A 19,469-nucleotide genomic window follows, 5' to 3' on the forward strand; every position below is an offset into this window, starting at 1 on the left:
TTGGTGTGTTGAACAATATTTTTACAACCGTAATCCTAAGAAGATGAATCATTAATCTTTGGTGGATTATAAACTAATTTCTTTGACCGTGTATCATTTAAAATGCGTTATTGCAAAATGTGGTGTTTGAGTCTCGATCGTCTTTTGTGAAGGATAAACAAATTATTGATGGTGTCTTAGATTGCCAACGAGATTGTGGATGAAGCTAAAGAGAATGAGAGATATTTAATAACGTTTAAGGTTGACTTTGAGAATACTTATGACTTGATGAAATGGTCTTATTATATTTGCTCTATTTTGAAAATAATGAATTTTCCTTAGAATGGAGGTCTCAGATGTCATAATGTCTAAGGACAACATCAATCTTTGTTTTTGTTAATGATAGTCCCATTGATGAATTTATTATGGGTCATGGGTTAAGGGATGGATTCCTTGTCACCATTTCTGTCATTATTTGCAACAATAAGGCTACATGATTAGAAAATATTGTGGTTTTCAAGTGGGTGTTGATGATGCATTTTAAAAAAAAAAGGATTAATGATGATGCATTCTTAAGAGTTTTATTTTTTATTTTTTGAAGAAGTTAAACTAGTATATCCAATATTTTTAAGAGTTACTCATTATCATTTAACAAGTGATACTTTGATCATTGATTGAAATAATTGGTGCAATATTCACACAATTAAGGTCATTCTTTAGCCTTTTTAACGGATTTTTGAGTTGAAGGTGAACTTTCATAAAATTTTGTTAGTTAGTGGAAATACTTTTAAAATTAGTTTATAAAAAAGGAAAAGATATGTATAGCGAAAGTTTTTTTCACGAAATCATCCCGAGAAGTGTTAATTGCTGGACACGTACCACTATCTCCATGAATGCCGTAAAATCAGTGAGTTAAAGTTGGAGCAAAATTGTGTTAAAATACACTTTGTCGTGGGATTCTCATGAAATTGTTTATCGCGTGATATAGCATCCCTCTTATAAAAATGACACTCTTTTTATAGTGCAAATCATATAATGAATGAATGAGAAATGATATTTGTACAACCACTTTCCGACAACTTTCTCTCTCATATTCACATTATACTCTTATTCTCTCTCTTCCTTTTTCTCTCTCCATTGATTTTAACCAATGAAAAGAGAGAAAAAAGAAGTTGTCACATAAGTTGTCTCATTTGGTTGTTCAAATAACACTACTTTAAATTAATTTGTGTCATCTCATCTAAATGTTATTAGGTGAATGAGAAATACAATTAAAAAACAAAGAAAAGAAATGTATTTCATAAAAGTAATTGTGAGCCTAGCTCAGTTGGTAGAGACAATGCACAGGTGAATGAAAAATACAATTAAGAAAGAAGAAAATAAATAAGAATGTTTGTGAGCTTAACTCCGTTGGCAATGACAATGATATGCAGGTTGGCTCAAACCTACCACCAAAAAAAAAAAAAATTCATAAAAAAAGGAGAAAAATAAAATAAAAACTCATCTTGTCGCATTTCGTGAATCTGTATACTATATTGCCGTGGTAGCAATTTTGCTCTGATTTCTTCAGACTGGATCAGTGGCGTTAGGGTTTGCATAGTTGCAATTTCTTCAAACTCCAAATTTTACAACTTTCAATCCCAATTTCACCATTTCCAATCCACACATCAAAACTTTCCACCAAAATGATTAACATTTCCAACCATCGAAACTTTTCACTCCTCAAACGCGTTTCATTCGCCAAAATGTTAAGCACAACCGAACCAATTCAAGACATTGAAGAATTAACCGAAACATTATCCAAGGTTATGATGTCTTCTCCTGCAATCACACTCGACACCGCTCTTAATCAAACAGGTGTTAGGGTTTCTCCTGAATTAGTCGAAACCGTTCTCAAACGGTTCGAAAATGCCGGTATGTCCGCGTTCCGGTTCTTTGAATGGGCGGAGAAGCAGAGAAATTACTCACATTCCATCAGAGCTTATCACTTGATGATTGAGTCTTTGGCAAAGATTAGACAGTATCAGATTATGTGGGAGCTTGTTAATTCAATGAGGAAAAAGGGTATGGTAAATGTTGAAACTTTTTGTATTATTATGAGAAAATATGCTAGGGCTCATAAAGTTGATGAAGCTGTTTATACTTTTAATGTTATGGATAAATATGATACGCCGCAGAATCTTGCTGCTTTTAATGGTTTGTTGAGTGCTTTGTGTAAGTCTAGGAATGTTAGGAAGGCTCAGGAGATTTTTGATAGCATGAAGGGTAGGTTTGAGCCGGATTCGAAGACTTATAGTATATTGCTTGAAGGGTGGGGGAAGGAACCAAATCTTCCTAAAGCGAGAGAGGTTTTTGGTGAGATGGTTTCCGCCGGGGTAATCCTGATATTGTTACTTATGGTATAATGGTTGATATTCTTTGCAAGGCTGGAAGGGTTGACGAAGCTGTTGAGGTTGTTAAGGAGATGGATGATAACGATTGCAGGCCGACATCTTTTATTTATAGTGTACTTGTTCATACTTATGGAGTGGAGAATCGGATTGAGGATGCTATTGATACGTTCATGGAGATGGAAAAGAATGGAATTGCGGCAGATGTTGTGGTGTATAATGCCTTGATTGGTGCTTTTTGTAAGGCAAACAAATTGAAAAATGTGCATCGGGTGTTAAAAGAGATGGAAAGCAATGGGATTGCTCCCAATTCAAGGACCTGCAATGTTATCATGAGTAGTTTGATTTGTCAGGGAAAGACTGATAAAGCTTTTAGTGTCTTTCTTCGAATGATCAAGCTGTGTGAACCGGATGCTGACACTTATACAATGCTGATAAAGATGTTTTGCGAGAGAAATGAAGTGGATATGGCTCTGAAAATATGGAAGTATATGAAGTCAAAACAGTTTGTCCCAAGCTTGCACACCTTTTCGGTCCTTATTAATGGGCTGTGTGCAAAGGGCAATGCTATGAAAGCTTGTATTTTACTGGAAGAGATGATAGAGAAGGGAATTCGACCATCACGTATTACCTTTGGGAAGTTAAGACAGTTACTTATAAAGGAAGGGAGAGATGATGTGCTCAAATTTCTGCATGAGAAAATAAACATGCTTGTTAAGGAACCTTTGTATGATTAAAAGCATGGAAAGCAACTAGCAATTAGAAACATCTAAAGAATGATATATGTAGCTTAGACTACTGATTTTGCAGTCAAGACAGTTGCAGCTTCAACTGGTACAATTTTCTTTTATTTCACACCTATGTTTGTTGCTCCTAGTATTTTTGTATTACTTACTATGTTAATGTTTAATATTTTCCTTTTTCTTTAAACTTATTCAGTTTTATCGAAATCCTCTGGTGTGCCATAGCTGCTACTCACACATCATCGGTACCTTTCAAATGCATTGATAATCAACATATCGTATTTCACGTTACTGCTGATACCTTATGAGATCACGAAGTCATACACATTTAGATTTTAGAATATGCCACAACAGTGTTTAGAATGTAAAGCTTCAATGAGTGTTATAAAAGCTCATAATGGTAATAGTAATACTGCGGGCTATATACTAACGGAAAAGCAACAAATTGGCAACCACTAGTGTAAGTAACCTTGCCCTGTTTCCCATGTCTTTGAATTTTTATTTGTAATTTGAATGATTTATTTTCCAAATTCAAGATTTGGTGTTTTTTATTTATTTGCATCACGAGTAATTAAGTTCTATTGGAAGTGAGTGTGTGGAAAAATTTCTCATCTTTGGTGCAGTTGGAAAGGATGCCTGATTATCTTGGAATGTAGAAAAACCTACATGTCTCTCAACCAAGAACTGCATTTTTGGAAGGATATTGGATTTTTAAAGCGAACACTGTCAAAGACATACAGAGGCTATGCACACACAGAGCTGGTGCAAATTTTGGGGAGCTGTTTGGTTTTATTGCAAACCACTAGGTGCAATAGAGGCTGTCGGGGTAGCAACAAGATGTGTGTGTAACTTTTTTCCAGGCAACAAGAGAATAAAAACCATGATAGCACTCCATCAAATGCATGCTCAGATTCCTTTGTTATTTATAAACAAGCATCTGTTTGTTTTCCTATGGGGCGGATTTAGTGAGTTGTAACCAGATAGAAGGCAAATGTGCACTTGTAGAGGGTGACATGGCAAATGAGAGGCGTAACTTACAAGTGCATAAGAGAACAAGGGAGTAAGGAAGGAAACTGCGTGCTTGAGGCTGCATACGTAAGCCAACAGTAGAGGAAGAAGAGGGACAAGTGACCCCCGAATCATAGAAAAGAAGAGAGAGGAGCACACACGCCAGAGTAGACACATGGTCCAAGGGGATTAGATGAGAGATTCAAGAAATAAGCAGGAAGGAAGGGATAATGATTAATTAGGGGAGAAGCAACTACAAGGGTGTGGAGAATTACCATGTGGCTGGAAGTTAAGGGCTGAATCGGCGGGATGCTGTTCTCTATCAGTTTGTTGTAGATTTTCTTTTTACTTATTGCAAGAAACAGGAGCATACATTACATATTGGAAGAATTGGAATCATCCTGTGTTATAAGTAATAAATTCAATTCAATAACAAAAATGCTTCTTTATCTTTTTAGATTTACAGTTCTCTATCTGTAGATTTTCAATTGATCCATTCTTCCAGGCTCCCATCCAATCTGAGAACTGAGAACGTAACACAGTCTTACCACCACCCCTTTATGCAAAACCACACTGCAGATGCAATGCTCATGTTCACAGAAGTTTAGAGTTTTTGACTGCTGAAAACATGGTCAGTAAAAATATTGAAACTATTTCTGCAAAACAACCCGATTCTCGCGCTACTTATGAGAACAATACACATACGGATGAGGGTATTGTGGTAACATACATGTACAGTTTATATTGGTCAAGTGAACTTGTCTGAAAGACAAGCATATCATTTATGCATCCTCATGTTTTGTCAATAAATCCCAGTTTTTTTTTTTTAACTGAAAGCTTCGCTGTTTGTAAACAGTGCAAGTATGTAGATAAGAATGGAAAACATATAACTGGTTATACAATAAAATATGGTCATGGTTAGAAATCCAAAACCATATAAATGGTTTATATATGGATATGGCTTACAATAAATTATCATTTGTCAAGACAAATAATCAACGTGATAGTTTATGTTGAAAACAGTGAGAAATTTATTTCATCTTATCCTATGCAATGTTGCATAGGTTAGAAAAACCCTTTTTTTCCATGTGTGTTGCCTTATAGGACATTCAAAAATAGAATATGTTGATCCGCTGAATTTGTAAAAAAACAGAATAAGTTGACAAAGGCAATGAAATAAAGCTTGAGGATGGTGGTTATCTCATGAAGATGGTTACATTAATTATGTGTGATGTTTAACACCAGTCTTATAATTAATAACGATTCATAATATAACTACAAGGGCCAAACTTTATTTTACATGTATGTAATGCATTTAGGTTTTTATGAAGGCTTTTCCAACGCTTGACTTATGTCCCTCATTTATTTTTCCTCCGCCTCCCCCGTTTCCACCGCCGGGAAAGTTTATGACATTTGCACGACCACCCCGTTTTCCACTTCCGGGAAAAATTATGATGTTTCCACCTCCACCCCCTTTACCACCACTAGGAAAGTTTATGATAATTCCACCACCGCCTCCGTTTGAGCTTCCACTGGTGCTTTGCCATATTGCGTGTCCGCCTGGCCAAACTATATAGCCATCAACACCAATTTTTATCTTTGATTCCTGTGTCTCACCAACTACAAATAAATAAAAACTTTTTATTAAAAATAAAAGAAGAAAAAAGTGTACATGGATGGAAAATATATATATATATATATATATATATATATATATATATATATATATATATATATATATTGTGTAGATATATATTGTTTTCAATTGTTGGAAGGAACAATTCCCATACTAGAGTTAAGAAGCAGTGCACAAGAGCATAAGATGATAAATGAGTTGGTTTTCATCCTAGCTCCTACTTAGAGTTTGTTTTGAAATGTGAATACTATAGAAAGCTAGCTATTTGCAGTGAACTAGGGACATTTTAAATGTAATTAAGAATAATAAAAAAATTATATATTGTCCAATAAAATAAAAATAATTTATATTTTAAAACAAAAAAAATAAATAACATGTTAACTAACCATGACTATCAATAGCACTTGTTGGGCCATTGAAAGGTCAAATTGGGGCATGCTTGTCAATTGTGGTAAGTAGGGTTTTTAGACTATTATTGAAGTGATTGAGATGTTTGATAATTTATTTAATCTTTCCTCAAAAAAAAAAAAATTATTTAATCAAAATCAAAAGTCTAATTTGTGTAGAAAATTAAAATGATAATCATATCCAAGAAGAAATTATTATGTATTCTATTTGATTTATAACATGTCATATTATCCACTGTGGATTAGTGATTTTTCCATTTTCAAAAGGTGAAAATGAAACTTCCAAACTTTATGTATAAAACAGTTAGGCCAAATACCTCCACAGGGTCCTTTAAGTTTCGCGTTTGTAACGAGATAGGTCCTTTAAGTTTCAAGGTTACGGAATGGAGTCGCTTTAAGTTTCTAAGGTTTCGGATAGGTCCTTTAAGGTTCGAGTTTGTTTCGAATAGGTCCTTTCTATCAACCTCCGTTAAGGACCTATCTCGAAACCTTAGAAACTTAAAGGACCTATTTGTAACCTTTGAAACTTAAAGGACCGTCTGTTACAAACGTGAAACTTAAAGGACCCAAGTATTTGGCCAAACAGTTATTACAAGGAAAACAAGTGACTTTAACCCAATGAAGGTTTCCAAACTCAATTCTGATCAACAAAAGCAATCACATTTTAACCATTGTGCATTGCTATCTTCCAATGTAAAACCAGAGAAATGATTCTGTAATAGTTGAAACTTAATAATATTATCCAATGAGGCATAGATAAAAGTGGTCATCATAGTCATGGCAGAAACTGTTCCATAAGAAAGTTATAAAAACACCCTTCATAAAAATATTTTACAAATAAACAAGTTTCAAAGTTAATAGGAGTACTTTTGTTGCTTGACTCGTTCATTCCTAATAACGTGCACCCTAAGCATTTCTATTGATTTGCCTCCATGCAACACAACTTCGCACAAGCATCTATCATTTTCTGTAATCTTGCTCTTTCTACAAAATCTGCCCACCCTAGCACAAAAACTCAACCATCTTTCCATTTACGTATTTCTCCTCTCTTTTCGGTATGTGTTGTGTTGATTTGTGGCAATATGTGATGATAGGCTGCTCTTTCATTACTTCGAACATCCTGTGATAACAAAAAAGATGAATGCAACTGGAATATCAAATTCTCAACACAATCAATAAAAGTTGACTTCCCTTCATAATTGTAACAAAAAAAGGCAAGGAAATAACAATTATACCTTGCAGTGGCAACATACAAGGGTGATATGCTTTGTAAAGCAAAGGCAGAAATCCTTAACAACATTCTTTAAAATATACTACAAAAGTCAAAAGTAATACCATAAGCACATGAAGGAAAGAAAAAATGTAACGGTTGTAAAAGCTTGTTTAGGGTCACAAAATAGAGATTAGAAATGAGACTAGTTCCTCACCCTAAGCTTAAGAAAATGAGCTAATTACTCATCTAACAATGCTCTGATGTTACAAAAAACACAATATATATACACATCAAAGAAATGACAAAGCACAAAATCGAAATAGAGTATATATATAAAGAACTAAACCAATTCGTTGGGTCTGTAATGTTTTGCATAGAAGTATGGATTTCCTGGCTGAATATACATTTCAACATCAATTTCATCATCTTCAAGTTTTGGAGCTGCAGAGCTGCTTCCAATGCTCCCTAAACCACAATCAATCATTAGGTAAATGTTGAATCTCAAATAAATATACAACTGAAAAAACAAAATAGTATTTTCTTCTTCAGTACGATGTCAAAAACATACATGCTTTGAAGGTTCTACAATGTTGATGTTCACAGCTTCTACTGATTCCCTTGTCAACTCCTTTCTTCTTTTCTGCTTTCATTATTATATGCACATCATCATCAGCATCCTCATCCTCATCCTCATCATCGTCTTCATCATCACCATCACCATCTTCATCTTCTTCCTCTTCTTCTTCCTCTACCATTGTATAACCGTCGTCGTCATCATCATCTCCACCATCACCATCATCATCATCACCTTCCTCTTCCTCATCCTCCAACATATTATTATTTTCCTCCTCATCCATTACCTTTGTCTTTTTACACATTGATGATAGTTCAAGAATTTTGAACTTGAATACATTGTTTTCAATATGTGTGAAAACAAGGAAGTCACTGTCCTCTAATGAATTTTCTTCTCTGAATAGTTTCCAACCATCATCAAAATAAAGCCTGCCACCAATTGAATGTGCTTTGACGCGCCAATCTCTTCCTCTATGATCCCTTAGGATAAAATATTGCAATACCCTTTGTTTCGAAAGCATGAGCTTCACAAAAGCAATTGGGATAAGCTGCAATAGATTTTAGAAAAAAGATGAAGATCAATGTTACTTAAGAGTGGATATATCAGTTTTTTTTTTTTTTGGTATGAAATATGTATCATGTAGTTAATGACTACTTACATCACATATTATGCAAAAAAACTTAATAATAATAATCGGAGGAAGCATGATAAAGAATAAGAAAATACCATTCTCTCATAATGCTTCTCTATGAGGAAGACTTTGAAGAAGTTGAGGAACACCTTGGCAGTGTTGGTCATAATTTGGTTATCTGAAAAAATGCCAACATTCAAATTATAAGACAGCCTAAAAATTCAAATATTTTCCTGATATTCATAAGCAACAAGTGTCCAAATAAATTGCTAAAGAAATTGAAATCATAGAAAACAAATATTAAAAAAAAACTCATATATTATATACAACCATTAAGACAATAAAAACTTGAGGTTAGATAACTCAACTGGTTTGAGTAAAATGTTAGGAGTTGAAGATTTCTGATTCAAACTTGAGAGAAAAAACACTATTATAACAATTAACTATTAACATTGGTCATTTAAAAAAAGAAGAACAAGATATGCAGCAAACAAGAAGAAAAAGAAAAAAGGTTTAAGTTGGTGTGAGTGAGAGAACAGAGTTGTGAAAACAAAGAAACATAGAAAAAGTTTCCTTACAGAAGTAAAGTAGCCAAGGGCAGGAAAAGAAGAGGTTCAGATCAGTTGTTTCATTCCATATCATGTATGGAAGAGATGCTATGACAAAATATGCAACAAAGGAAGGATGGGAGTTCTTTTACCTTTGGAATGGATAGATGGCATTTGAGAAACCAAGAAAGCAGTGGAATTTTGGTGTTAAAGAAGATGCAGATGCTGTTAGAGTAGAAATATTGATGAGCATTGACTGAAAATTCAACATAAAATGAGGGTGCTGATGCTATCTGTGATGCATTGACAACAATATTAATTGCTTTTCTCCATCAAACAATAATAAGTGTTGGTGGCACTCCATTTACATTTCTACTTGTGCAATTTAGTCATTATAATTTTTCCACTTATTCTATAGTGACACTTTTTATTTGTTTGTCTAGTTTTGGAAACTCATTCTGAGTATGAAAATAGGCATTATTGTATGTAATAGGGATGTGTAAGTGGTCCTTCTCTCAAACACCTGTATTACTTTCTCCCAATTGATTATATCACACTTATGTCAGTTGTTCTTAGTATTTTTCGTGTTCCTTTTGTTAATGTTTAACATTTTCCCTTTTCTTTTAAACTTATTCAGTTATTGAAATCCTCTGGTGTGTCATGCTGCTACTGATAGTCAACAACTCAACATATCATATTTCATTTTTTCAAAAAATATATCATATTTCACGTTGCTGCTGATGCCCAGTGAGATCACAAACTTCTACACATTTAGATTTTAGAATATGCCACGTCAGTGTATAGAACGTAAAGCTACAATGAGTGTTATAAAAGCTCGTAGTGGTAATAGTAATACTGCCAGCTATATACAAGCATTAGCTGTGTCTCTCAACTAAGAACTGCATCTTTGGAAGGATGATGATTAATTAGGGGAGAAGCAACTACAAGGGTGTGGAGAACTTCCATGTGATTGAAGGTTAAGGGCTGAATCGGGATGCTGTTCTCTATCACTCTGTCGTCAATAATCATCTTTTCACAGTTCATCTTGCAAGTAGCCAAGCTCCACACATAAACATTGTCATGTTTTTTTATTCTTCTTTTACTTGTATACTTCAAGTATTTTAAGAAAGGGAATCATCCTCTATTTTATGATAAATTTTAAATACAATTTAGCAAAAATTACTCTAACGTCCCTTCAGGTTGATGTGAATATATCTCACCTCCCCTCTATTTTCTCACTCTGCAACAACACCAACACCCCCACCAATGAAAACACTTTTCAATTAAAAAAAAAAAGCTTCTTTCTCCTTTTAGATTTACAGTACTCTATTTGTAGAATTGATCCATTCTCCCAAGCCCCCACCCAATCTGAGAATTGATAACGTAACATAGTCTCACCACCACCCCTTTTTGCAGAACCATACCGCAGATACATTGCCCACGTCCACAGAGAGTAACCTCTTCTAAATCGGCTTGTTATAACTTTTATCAATAGTATTTTCTGTGGAAGTCATGATATAGGGGTTTGAGACCCAAAAGTCAAAGGTTTACTTGGTGAGACCAGAACCTTGAAAAACCATTTATATGTAAGTTGAATCGTTAGTTCGGATCCCTTGTAACCCATTTTAGCATTCAATATTTGATGAAACAAGTTCGCCTGTAATATAAAAATGACTGATTGGATTTTAGTTTAATGCACATCTTTCAAATCATACCATACCAATATAATTGTAAAATTAAGTGTCAGATAAATCATAAAACGCTCATCTTATAAGTTATGATACTAGGGTTGTAAAACTATTGCGACTAGGGAAAATTCTCTATAGATGCTTTAACAGTAAGCATACAAAATGACTAAGCTCTCCCACTTTGCTTTTTGGTTCTGGAGTCACTTGTTGAAACAGCGGATCCAGAGAGCTTGTTAACCTCATAGAGCAACACAGCCGAGAACAGGAAACTGCATTCATGCAACAATCATTAGAATAACATCAACAATGGTTTCATAAAAAAAAAAATCATACATTTTTATGTTGTTTAAACAATAAAATATCTGCAGTTAGCCATCCTGTTGTTGTGCTTTTAATAAGACTTTGTCTTTAAATAACAGACTATGACAATGGTAATATACTCTACTAGTTGCTTTACTTGGCTATTTTACAAAAAGCTTTAGGTTGTCTATTATTTTATTTACCTAAAGTAAAAGCATGTTATATCATGAACGATGAAATATGATGTTGCCAGATTTTCTTTTTCAATGTAATTTGTTATTGGTTATATCACCCAACAGAATATCTAGAATTCAATGTTACCATACATGAGCTTATGAAGGTAAAGGGATGAATTCTACAATAATTTACTTTATAAGAACATGTTCCAAAGGATGCACAACCCATTACATGTATTACTAACTATGTCAAATATCAAACTCCACCATTTCTTTTACAAGCCAACGGTCATGTAATCAACACATTATATCTGTTTAGGCAGTTGATGCATGCATTTTTTCGATTTAAGAAATTACGATGTGTTACTTAATATAAAAATACAAAATTCAACTATAAGTTGATTAGTTGAAGGTGATTTAAAATCAGCCAGGTTTAGAGAAGGCTTGACTGGAATACCCCGCTTAATTAATTGTATCATTGGATCATTTAGACCAGAGGGGTGATTGGCATTTGATATGTATTGCTTGTCCGTCACACTTTCTCCCTTTTCTTTTTAAGAAATAGTTCAGAGACTAAACTTCCTAGTGAATTACTTCCTATTTGTTCATTAATAAGGGAGAGAGAGGGTAAGTGCAGGGAGCATACCATGTAGTGATGCATACTCGGTGGACAGTGCTTGCAGCAATCAATGCAACTACTTCTGCTATTATGACTGCAAAAAGAAGACACGGCTTCAATTTTTTAAAATATATGCGTGAATTGGTGACACCAGAAAGAATAAAAGAAATGAATGCCTCATCCCGTGTTTCATGTGATTCTCAAGTATAAAAATGTAGATGTTCTTAAAAAGTTCCAATTAATACTCATTCTGTTTTACTTGAATTTTGAATTCAATTAATAAAAAATTATACAGTCTGTCATCAACATTCATCGGCAACATGTGCTTACCAGCACCCCAGCCAGATTTTGCACCGGCTGTCTCCTGAAAATTTCCAATGAACTGCAACCAAAATGTAATGTAAATGTGAGTAACTTAAATTGCTTTCAAGTATATTACTTGAATAGAGATCCTGGAAGATATATATGTGACAGAAGATAATTTAAAGCAGACTATTTGGGTAAAAGTAGCATTCACATTTATATCTCGTTAGTTAACATACAACAGTCTACTTTGTACTAATATGAATAAAAGATCCTCTGTATTTGTTAAAGTAGGACCGTATCCCTGCATACACGAACACCAACCTATGAACTATGAAGTGATAAAAGTAGTAACTTTATTGGTCTTCTAACAATCTTCTGACTTCAATTTACAAAATGGAACTGGAAAGAATTTGCAGTACACATTTGATGCATTTTATTAGAGGCAAACCTTCATACAAGTACAAATAAATTATATAATATATAGCGAAAAACGAAAAAAAACCCAAACACTAACAATAGTATTAAAATAGATGTTATAGAAATGGAGTAAGTGGTATATATTTTTCATTTCTGAAGTTACAAAAATATATTTTCTTTCCTTCTACTATATGATCTTATTACCCGAGAAACATAAAAAGAATCATTAGCAAACTACAGGTTAAGCTTCAAAGATAAGAAAATGGTCATGCAATATTTGATTGTGAGAACTCACAGTTAGGAGCACAAGAAATAGGAGAGAGCTAGTGAACCCTCCAAGTATTGTGAATAATTCCGACGATGCAAGTTTCCCACGGTACATTTCTTGAAGTGAGAGGATGACAATGAATAGAAGAAAGGAATACATCATGGAACTCCCAGACCCCGCCATGGCTTCTCATAGCAAAGAATGGCAATGACAAGAAACAATTGTTAGAATAGCCGAAAACCAAAAGTATCACTCAAGAATGAGTTATGTAAACAGAAATAGAGCATAAGTATATAAAGTCCCTTATTAGTTATAACAAAGTAAATTTTCTATAGAACCCAATAGCTTGGAATCTCTAGTGTCAAATGCATATACTATAATCTACAAAAACAATTTTTTATGAAAGAATCTAGTAAAATTTTACAGTCAAGTTGAGAACTGGCTAGTTGACGACATGGGGCCCGTTTGGTTTGACTTATATTGAGCTTATGAAAAATAGCTTATGCAAATAAATAAGCTTTTATCTTAATTCATAAGTTCTCACCAACGAAAATTGTATCTTAATTCATAAAATAACTGCTATTAATCTACCCCGAAGAAAACAAAAAATAAACACCGGATTTCGCTTGCAAAATGAAACCCAATGGATCTAATAATAATGTTACTACGCCACACCGATCTGAAGTTCTCAAATGCAAAATAACAGAGAAAAAAACCTAATTTCAAATTACGAGATCAGAGTTTCATGAAATCGAAAGAGCAATTCACTGTTCAAGTAAAAACAAAAATCAGAAATAAAATGAAGATCCATTGGTTTTGTAATTCCCTTGGAATCTCGCATTTTCTCAGAAAAACGAAGAAAACAAAAAGATTACGTACCTAACTCAAGATTCACAAGATGCAGTTCGACTTGCAGTTCAGATCGCGCTCTTACCTTCACACGTTCTAGTTTCGTTTCTACGGCGAATACCCAAGGGCAATCTCGGTATTTAATTATCAACAGAATAAATCACCAATTTACCCATGAAATTGTAGGTAAGTACTTTTCACCCGTATCTTTTTCAATGTTGCAATTTTGACCCCTAAAAATAGTTAAATATGATCCCTTATTTTTAGTCCTATTTACAATTGTGGTCTTTTTCTTCATAGGAAATAACAAGTGTCTCCTAGAAGCATTGTTTAAACATTTAAAAGAGTAATTTTTACATGTAAAATTGTGTAGTTATAACTTTTACTTGCATTTGACTTGTATTTTCAAGCATTTAAATTTCTTTATGTGGATTCATTAAATAATAGCCTCAAGGAACTTTTCAAGAAACTTTTTCTTCAATTATGACTCGTCAATACCTACATGGTACTCACTTGAGTGATGACATGTCATGGATCACTCATGTGAAATAGCCGAACAAATTCAAACAATTCTCGAGTCACAAAAAGAAGGATGCACTAACAAAAATACCCCTCATTTGTTGAGGGACTAAGTGATCCTTATTTACAAATACGAAATGTAAAAATGTGGTGTCAAATTTTAAATGTTAGAAATTATATTTTTTTGGTTAAAATGTATTTTTGTCCCCCTATCTTTTTCAATGTTGCGATTTTAACCCTTTAAAAATAACAAATGTAGTCCCCTATCTTTAGTCCATTTTACAATTGTGGTCATTTATTTCAATTTTGACTAAGTCAATGCCTACGCGACAAGCTCACTTAAGTGAGTGGCGCCACATAGGTAATTAATGAGTTAAAAGGAAAAAGCAAAATGGCACACATGTTTGTTGAATTAAAAAAATGTCTTGTTAATGAGTTCCTTAAAGACACCCTTTAAAGATCCCTAATTAAGAAAGTACTCCCTCCGTCCCAAATTATAAGTAAAAAAAAAATCACACTTATTAAAAAACTAAAACATAAGAATTTGGAGTATAGTTTTTTGTGTTTTCTTTGGAAAAGGTTTTATAGAAAGATGTAAAAACAATTTTCATTGACTATTGGTTATGGAAAAAATGAAACGGAAAAAAAAATTTGAACGTAATTTGCATTTAATTTTATGAGAATAAACAAAAGTATGCATTGTCTTGTATCATACATTGTTTTGTATGCTCTTTTTCTATGTCATTGTTTTATACTCATTATATACCATTGTTTAATGAAGATTAGAAAGCCAACACCAAAAAGAATGCATTGTCTTTTTATCTATTTGCTATCTTAAAGTAGGTATAAGAGATCCGTACCAATAAAAAAAGTAAGAATAGATAGAATGGATGTAACACCCCGTTCTCCCAACAACGTAATATTAATTATAATAATCGAGTAACTACACAACGGAGTGTCACACTCGCTAATCAAAATTTCATAAATAGGAAATATCTATTTATTTAAAATCAACGTTTAGAATATCTTAATAAACCGGCGTGAATAATTCTTTAAAAATATAGTTTCAACCAAATTCAACATCAATGAAAATCTTGGCACAAAGGCCTCAACATAATTCAACTTTATTTTCAACAACGATGAACTCCAATAACAAGTCTTTTCCAAAATATGTGATACATAAAAGAAATGAGAGGACATTCGCGACAATTCCCCATCCTAATATGTATCGAGCCCTAGACACTTGAGCCAATCAACCTACAAGCCATCATTATACTGCACATTACCCACGGTCGAGGCAACATATACGCGAAGGGGTGAGAAACTTATCCAATAATAATAATATATAATTCATCGAATTAATGAAAACAACAACATATCACAACATGCATCATTAATAAAGTATATAAATAAATACATAAGCAACAACATAATTAATTTCAAAGCAACAAGGTACAACAACAACAACAACAACATTATCCACAACGACACCGACAACTCGACAATGCTACAACGACAACAACGACTCAACAATGCTACGGCAACAACAACGACTCAACAATGCTACGACAACAACAACTACTCAACAATGCTACGACAACAACAACTATGCATCATGCGGGTGGTACCAATCTACGCGCGTTGAATGCTAAGCATTCCAGGCATAAGCCCCCAACAATTTGGATGGTTAAAGCATCCCGGGGCATAAGCCCCCAACAGGTGAATGATAAACATTCCAGGGGCATAAGCCCCCAACGGGTTGAATGATGAACATTTCGGGGCATAAGCCCCCAACGGATGTGAGTATGCAAATGGACTCAACTTGTGTATATCAACATACAACTTCAACGGCGACTACAACAACAACATATGTGCCTAAAACAATTATGACACACTCCCCAACTTTGACATTAGATGATACAACAACGTCAACAACGGAATCAACAACATAACATATATTTATAAATCAATTACATTCAAATTTCAAGTCTAAAACATCCCCCAAAAGCAATTAAGTTTTGATCAATAGAACATAAGTCAAATATCCATAAAACACCTCAACTAAAGCCCTAACACTTAAGTTTGAAGTTGGGAAACCAACCATAAGTTTTTGGACTAACTTGGGATTAGTTATGCTAAGTTTTCTTAAATTTTGCTAAAGACCCACTTGGACTATTTTTATCATAACTCAAAATCTACAAATCTTTTCCACTCCAAACCAAGGCCATTAGAAAGCTAACTCAATTATCTACAACTTTTATGTTTACACCGAAAGCTAATTCAAAACGAAACGGGCGAAAAAGTGAGTGTTTTCCGGTTGATCGACAGAAATCGGGGCCCGATTTCGGCAGTTCGGGGCCCGATTTTGTCGAACCAAAGCTGAAAAATCAGCTCGGAATTCGGGGCCCGATTTTGGCAGTTCGGGGCCCGATTTTGGGCATTCACAGCCTTACGGGAAAGACCGCTTTCACTCCAAAAACCCAATTTTTGATCCCCCAATCACCCAAAATGAATTAGAACAATGTTTACAGTTTAGTATACATCATAGGGGTAAAACAACCTATATTCATACAATTAAACAACATGTTTTATCATAAATTATCATCTAACATAACCTCTCAAACCCTAAACTCAAGAACAACAATTTCATCAATTTTCAAATTATATATCAAGATTATTGAAAGGAATCCCACCCTTACCTTAATTCAAAGAACACCAAACGACAAGCTACCGCAATCGATTCCTTCCTAGCTCTCTCTTTGCCTCTTCTAGGTTTTCTCTCCAAAAGCAGTTTTCTTCTAATGTTTTCACGTGAAAATGTTTCTCTCCCTTTTTCTTTCTTTTTACTTCAAAAATATCTCTCTTTTCTTTTCTCACCCAACTCCCTTAATTTCTATTAATTTCCACTTAATTCCCATTAACCAAAAATAAATACTATTTCTATAATATTTCTATTTCTCATATTATTTCTATCAAATAATAACAACATTCATTTAAATAATACACAACCCCAATATTCATATAATAAAATTGCATCATAACATATTTCATATAAAAATCATATAAAACATATATTTCACATAAAATCATTTATATAGCAATTAAAGTCATATATAAAATATTCGCACATCTACTAAAATATTAGAATAAAAATGGGGCGTTACAATGGATTTCACTATCAACTATCAATAACTTTATATCATTACATTTTAATTTTTTAATATTAAAAAAACATAGGTCCCACTTATTATTAAAAAAGTGTGTGCAATAATGATTAATTTAATGAAAATGTTATGGACCTCACTTAAGAATTGAATGTTTGCTTGAGACCAAAGACTCCAAAAAAATTCTCTCCAATAGACAATGAAATAGAGCATACTTTTGTTTATTCTCATAAAATTTGAGACCAAGTCTTAAATGCAAGACAATGTTTGAGATACCAAGTCATTATGAGATAGAAAAAGAGGATACAAATGCATACTTTTGTTTATTCTCGGAGGGTTCACATTTCTCAACATCGACAAAGAAAAACACGGGAGGGCGGCATCTCATAATGAACTAAAAATGCCGAGTAAGTAAAGTGAAAAGAACACTAAACAACCAAATGTCATTAAATTGGTATGTAACTAGTATATTTTTGAAGTTAGAAGGTTGTTTTTGGGGTGACCCATTGAACTCCAATGGCCGCATTGATGCGAAGTACCCATTGAGATTGTTAATAGCATTCCGAGCGCCGTCCCCGTGGAAAAGCTAACAAAGCCAAAGTGCCCATTACAAACCCAAACTCATGATCAATAGCAACATCAAGCACCGGTGACATCTCCAAAAGGATTGCAGAGTTCGGCCAAATCGCAGTTAGTCTTGACGTAGTGCGGGAGGTTGGTTACCGGAACGTAATTAGTGTTGTCATGATAGGACCCGGTCGCGAAGTCATCTTCTCAACAAAAGCTTCCAGATAGTGAGGTACGTGAAAACTCCCAATCTTGATTTGGAGGTTTAAGATCGGGTTCACAAGGAGTATCACAAGAAGCCATTAGATCATCGTCCGGATGGTTGACACTGTAGATACAAACAGATATAATGAGATTGATTGATAGTACATCAAATTCATCCGTATTCAATTAACTTCGTTAGTGTTAATAATAGTGATATTGAAATTAGATTAGGAATCTACAAATTTAAAACCGAAGATAACGGAAAAAACGGAAAGCGATGTAACGCCCGTCTTAACTATTTAATTAATTCAATGAAGTTTAGAATATATTTATAAATATATGCTTATATGATTTATGAAGTTGAGTAGTTTATATGATTTATAAATAAATTATGTGGAGTATATGATGTTGTGAAGTTGTTATGTTGGTGTGACTTATTTTATAAAATAAGATATGAGAAATAAAATAAAATACTAACAAGTGGGGTTGTGTTGTGAGATGAGTAAGATTGGTGGTAGGAGAAGAAAATTAGATGACAAATGCCTACGCTAAGTAATCCTATAATAATGGGACACATTTATTAATAGATATTGAGTGACGTGGAAGGCAAGGATGGGTACCAGGTTAACCTAATTTACCTAGTATATATATATATGGAAAACAAGTGCCATAGCCATCGGGAGACCAAATTAGCGTAACAACATATAACCCTCCTAACATATGTAGCGTCGCAAGTGGGAAGAGATATGACCTTCTATGAGAAACACATATAAATCGATGCAACAAAGTGATGAGATCAAGGTAGCACCTTGCTTGTAGATTTTATGGGTCATTAGTCGCCTTGCGGATGAGAGAGACGCAACCATGTGGAACTTTTGAATTCGCGGCTGCCTTGAGTTCGTTGTGTCTCGTGAAAGCTTCAATCCGTAAGGGTGGGACTAATTTTCAATATTATTAAGGGTATAATTCTATAGGATGAATTTAGCATGATTAGGTTAAGTTTTGGTGAGAATTGAGAATTAGGTTTAAGATCAATTTTGATGAATGAATCAAGAACAGATGTTAGATTGATGCAAAATTAGTGTACGTACCTTAGATATGACTTAAGATGATAATTAGATGCTATTTGGATGAAGGAATCATGAATATAGGGAAAAGTTGTGATTTTTAGGTTTACGGCCGTACCGACATTCATCGCTCGCACCTGCGAGCAAGAACACTCGCCTCTGCGAGCTAGAACCCGTAACTCGCAATCGCGAGCAA

General features: G+C 33.9%; 3 protein-coding genes across 4 annotated transcripts; 1 reads left to right on the plus strand and 2 right to left on the minus strand.

Moving 5' to 3' along the window:
• The first annotated feature begins 1,504 nt into the window (after positions 1-1,504).
• APPR6 (Tetratricopeptide repeat (TPR)-like superfamily protein) lies at positions 1,505-4,559 on the plus strand. Its single transcript, XM_085754919.1, is given in 4 exon segments — positions 1,505-2,352; positions 2,355-3,203; positions 3,309-3,572; positions 3,736-4,559. Coding segments are annotated over 2 exon segments (1,440 nt in total). The 5' UTR covers positions 1,505-1,664; the 3' UTR covers positions 3,107-3,203; positions 3,309-3,572; positions 3,736-4,559.
• Positions 4,560-6,874: 2,315 nt separating this feature from the next.
• Positions 6,875-10,692, minus strand: LOC146941140 (uncharacterized). Of its 2 annotated transcripts, none has more exons than XM_085754921.1 (6): positions 9,282-10,692; positions 8,677-8,759; positions 7,945-8,497; positions 7,723-7,841; positions 7,399-7,476; positions 6,875-7,283 (listed from the first exon to the last, which is right to left on the minus strand). In XM_085754921.1, exons 1-6 carry the CDS (start codon positions 9,301-9,303, stop codon positions 7,179-7,181), a joined length of 960 nt encoding a protein of 319 aa, XP_085611047.1. In that variant the 5' UTR covers positions 9,304-10,692; the 3' UTR covers positions 6,875-7,178. The 2 variants fall into 2 exon arrangements, with proteins under 2 accessions (XP_085611047.1, XP_085611046.1); XM_085754920.1 differs by having other exon boundaries at positions 9,160-9,362.
• A 120-nt stretch (positions 10,693-10,812) lies between these two features.
• LOC146941141 (keratinocyte-associated-like protein) lies at positions 10,813-13,955 on the minus strand. Its single transcript, XM_085754922.1, has 5 exons — positions 13,783-13,955; positions 12,931-13,088; positions 12,243-12,294; positions 11,940-12,006; positions 10,813-11,086 (listed from the first exon to the last, which is right to left on the minus strand). The coding sequence occupies exons 2-5, from the start codon at positions 13,084-13,086 to the stop codon at positions 10,984-10,986; spliced, it is 378 nt and encodes a 125-aa protein (XP_085611048.1). The 5' UTR covers positions 13,087-13,088; positions 13,783-13,955; the 3' UTR covers positions 10,813-10,983.
• Positions 13,956-19,469: the final 5,514 nt, after the last annotated feature.

Source organism: Medicago sativa, chromosome 3, assembly GCF_051527215.1.
Source record: "Medicago sativa cultivar Bolivia chromosome 3, Bolivia_mono, whole genome shotgun sequence".
Lineage (NCBI taxonomy): Eukaryota > Viridiplantae > Streptophyta > Magnoliopsida > Fabales > Fabaceae > Medicago > Medicago sativa.

What these genes read in the sequence shown, in the direction of transcription:
- LOC146941141 (XM_085754922.1), bottom strand. Translation starts at nt 13,086, where the DNA reads ATGGCGGGGTCTGGGAGTTCCATGATGTATTCCTTTCTTCTATTCATT. An exon ending in TATTTCTTGTGCTCCTAACT is followed by an intron (nt 12,295 to 12,930) that starts GTGAGTTCTCAC and finishes TTTTGGTTGCAG; the next exon opens with TTCATTGGAAATTTTCAGGA. An exon ending in AAAATCTGGCTGGGGTGCTG is followed by an intron (nt 12,007 to 12,242) that starts GTAAGCACATGT and finishes TTCTTTTTGCAG; the next exon opens with TCATAATAGCAGAAGTAGTT.
- LOC146941140 (XM_085754920.1), bottom strand. Translation starts at nt 9,223, where the DNA reads ATGATATGGAATGAAACAACTGATCTGAACCTCTTCTTTTCCTGCCCT. An exon ending in AGAAGCATTATGAGAGAATG is followed by an intron (nt 8,498 to 8,676) that starts GTATTTTCTTAT and finishes AATCTATTGCAG; the next exon opens with CTTATCCCAATTGCTTTTGT. An exon ending in TTGTAGAACCTTCAAAGCAT is followed by an intron (nt 7,842 to 7,944) that starts GTATGTTTTTGA and finishes ATTGTGGTTTAG; the next exon opens with GGAGCATTGGAAGCAGCTCT.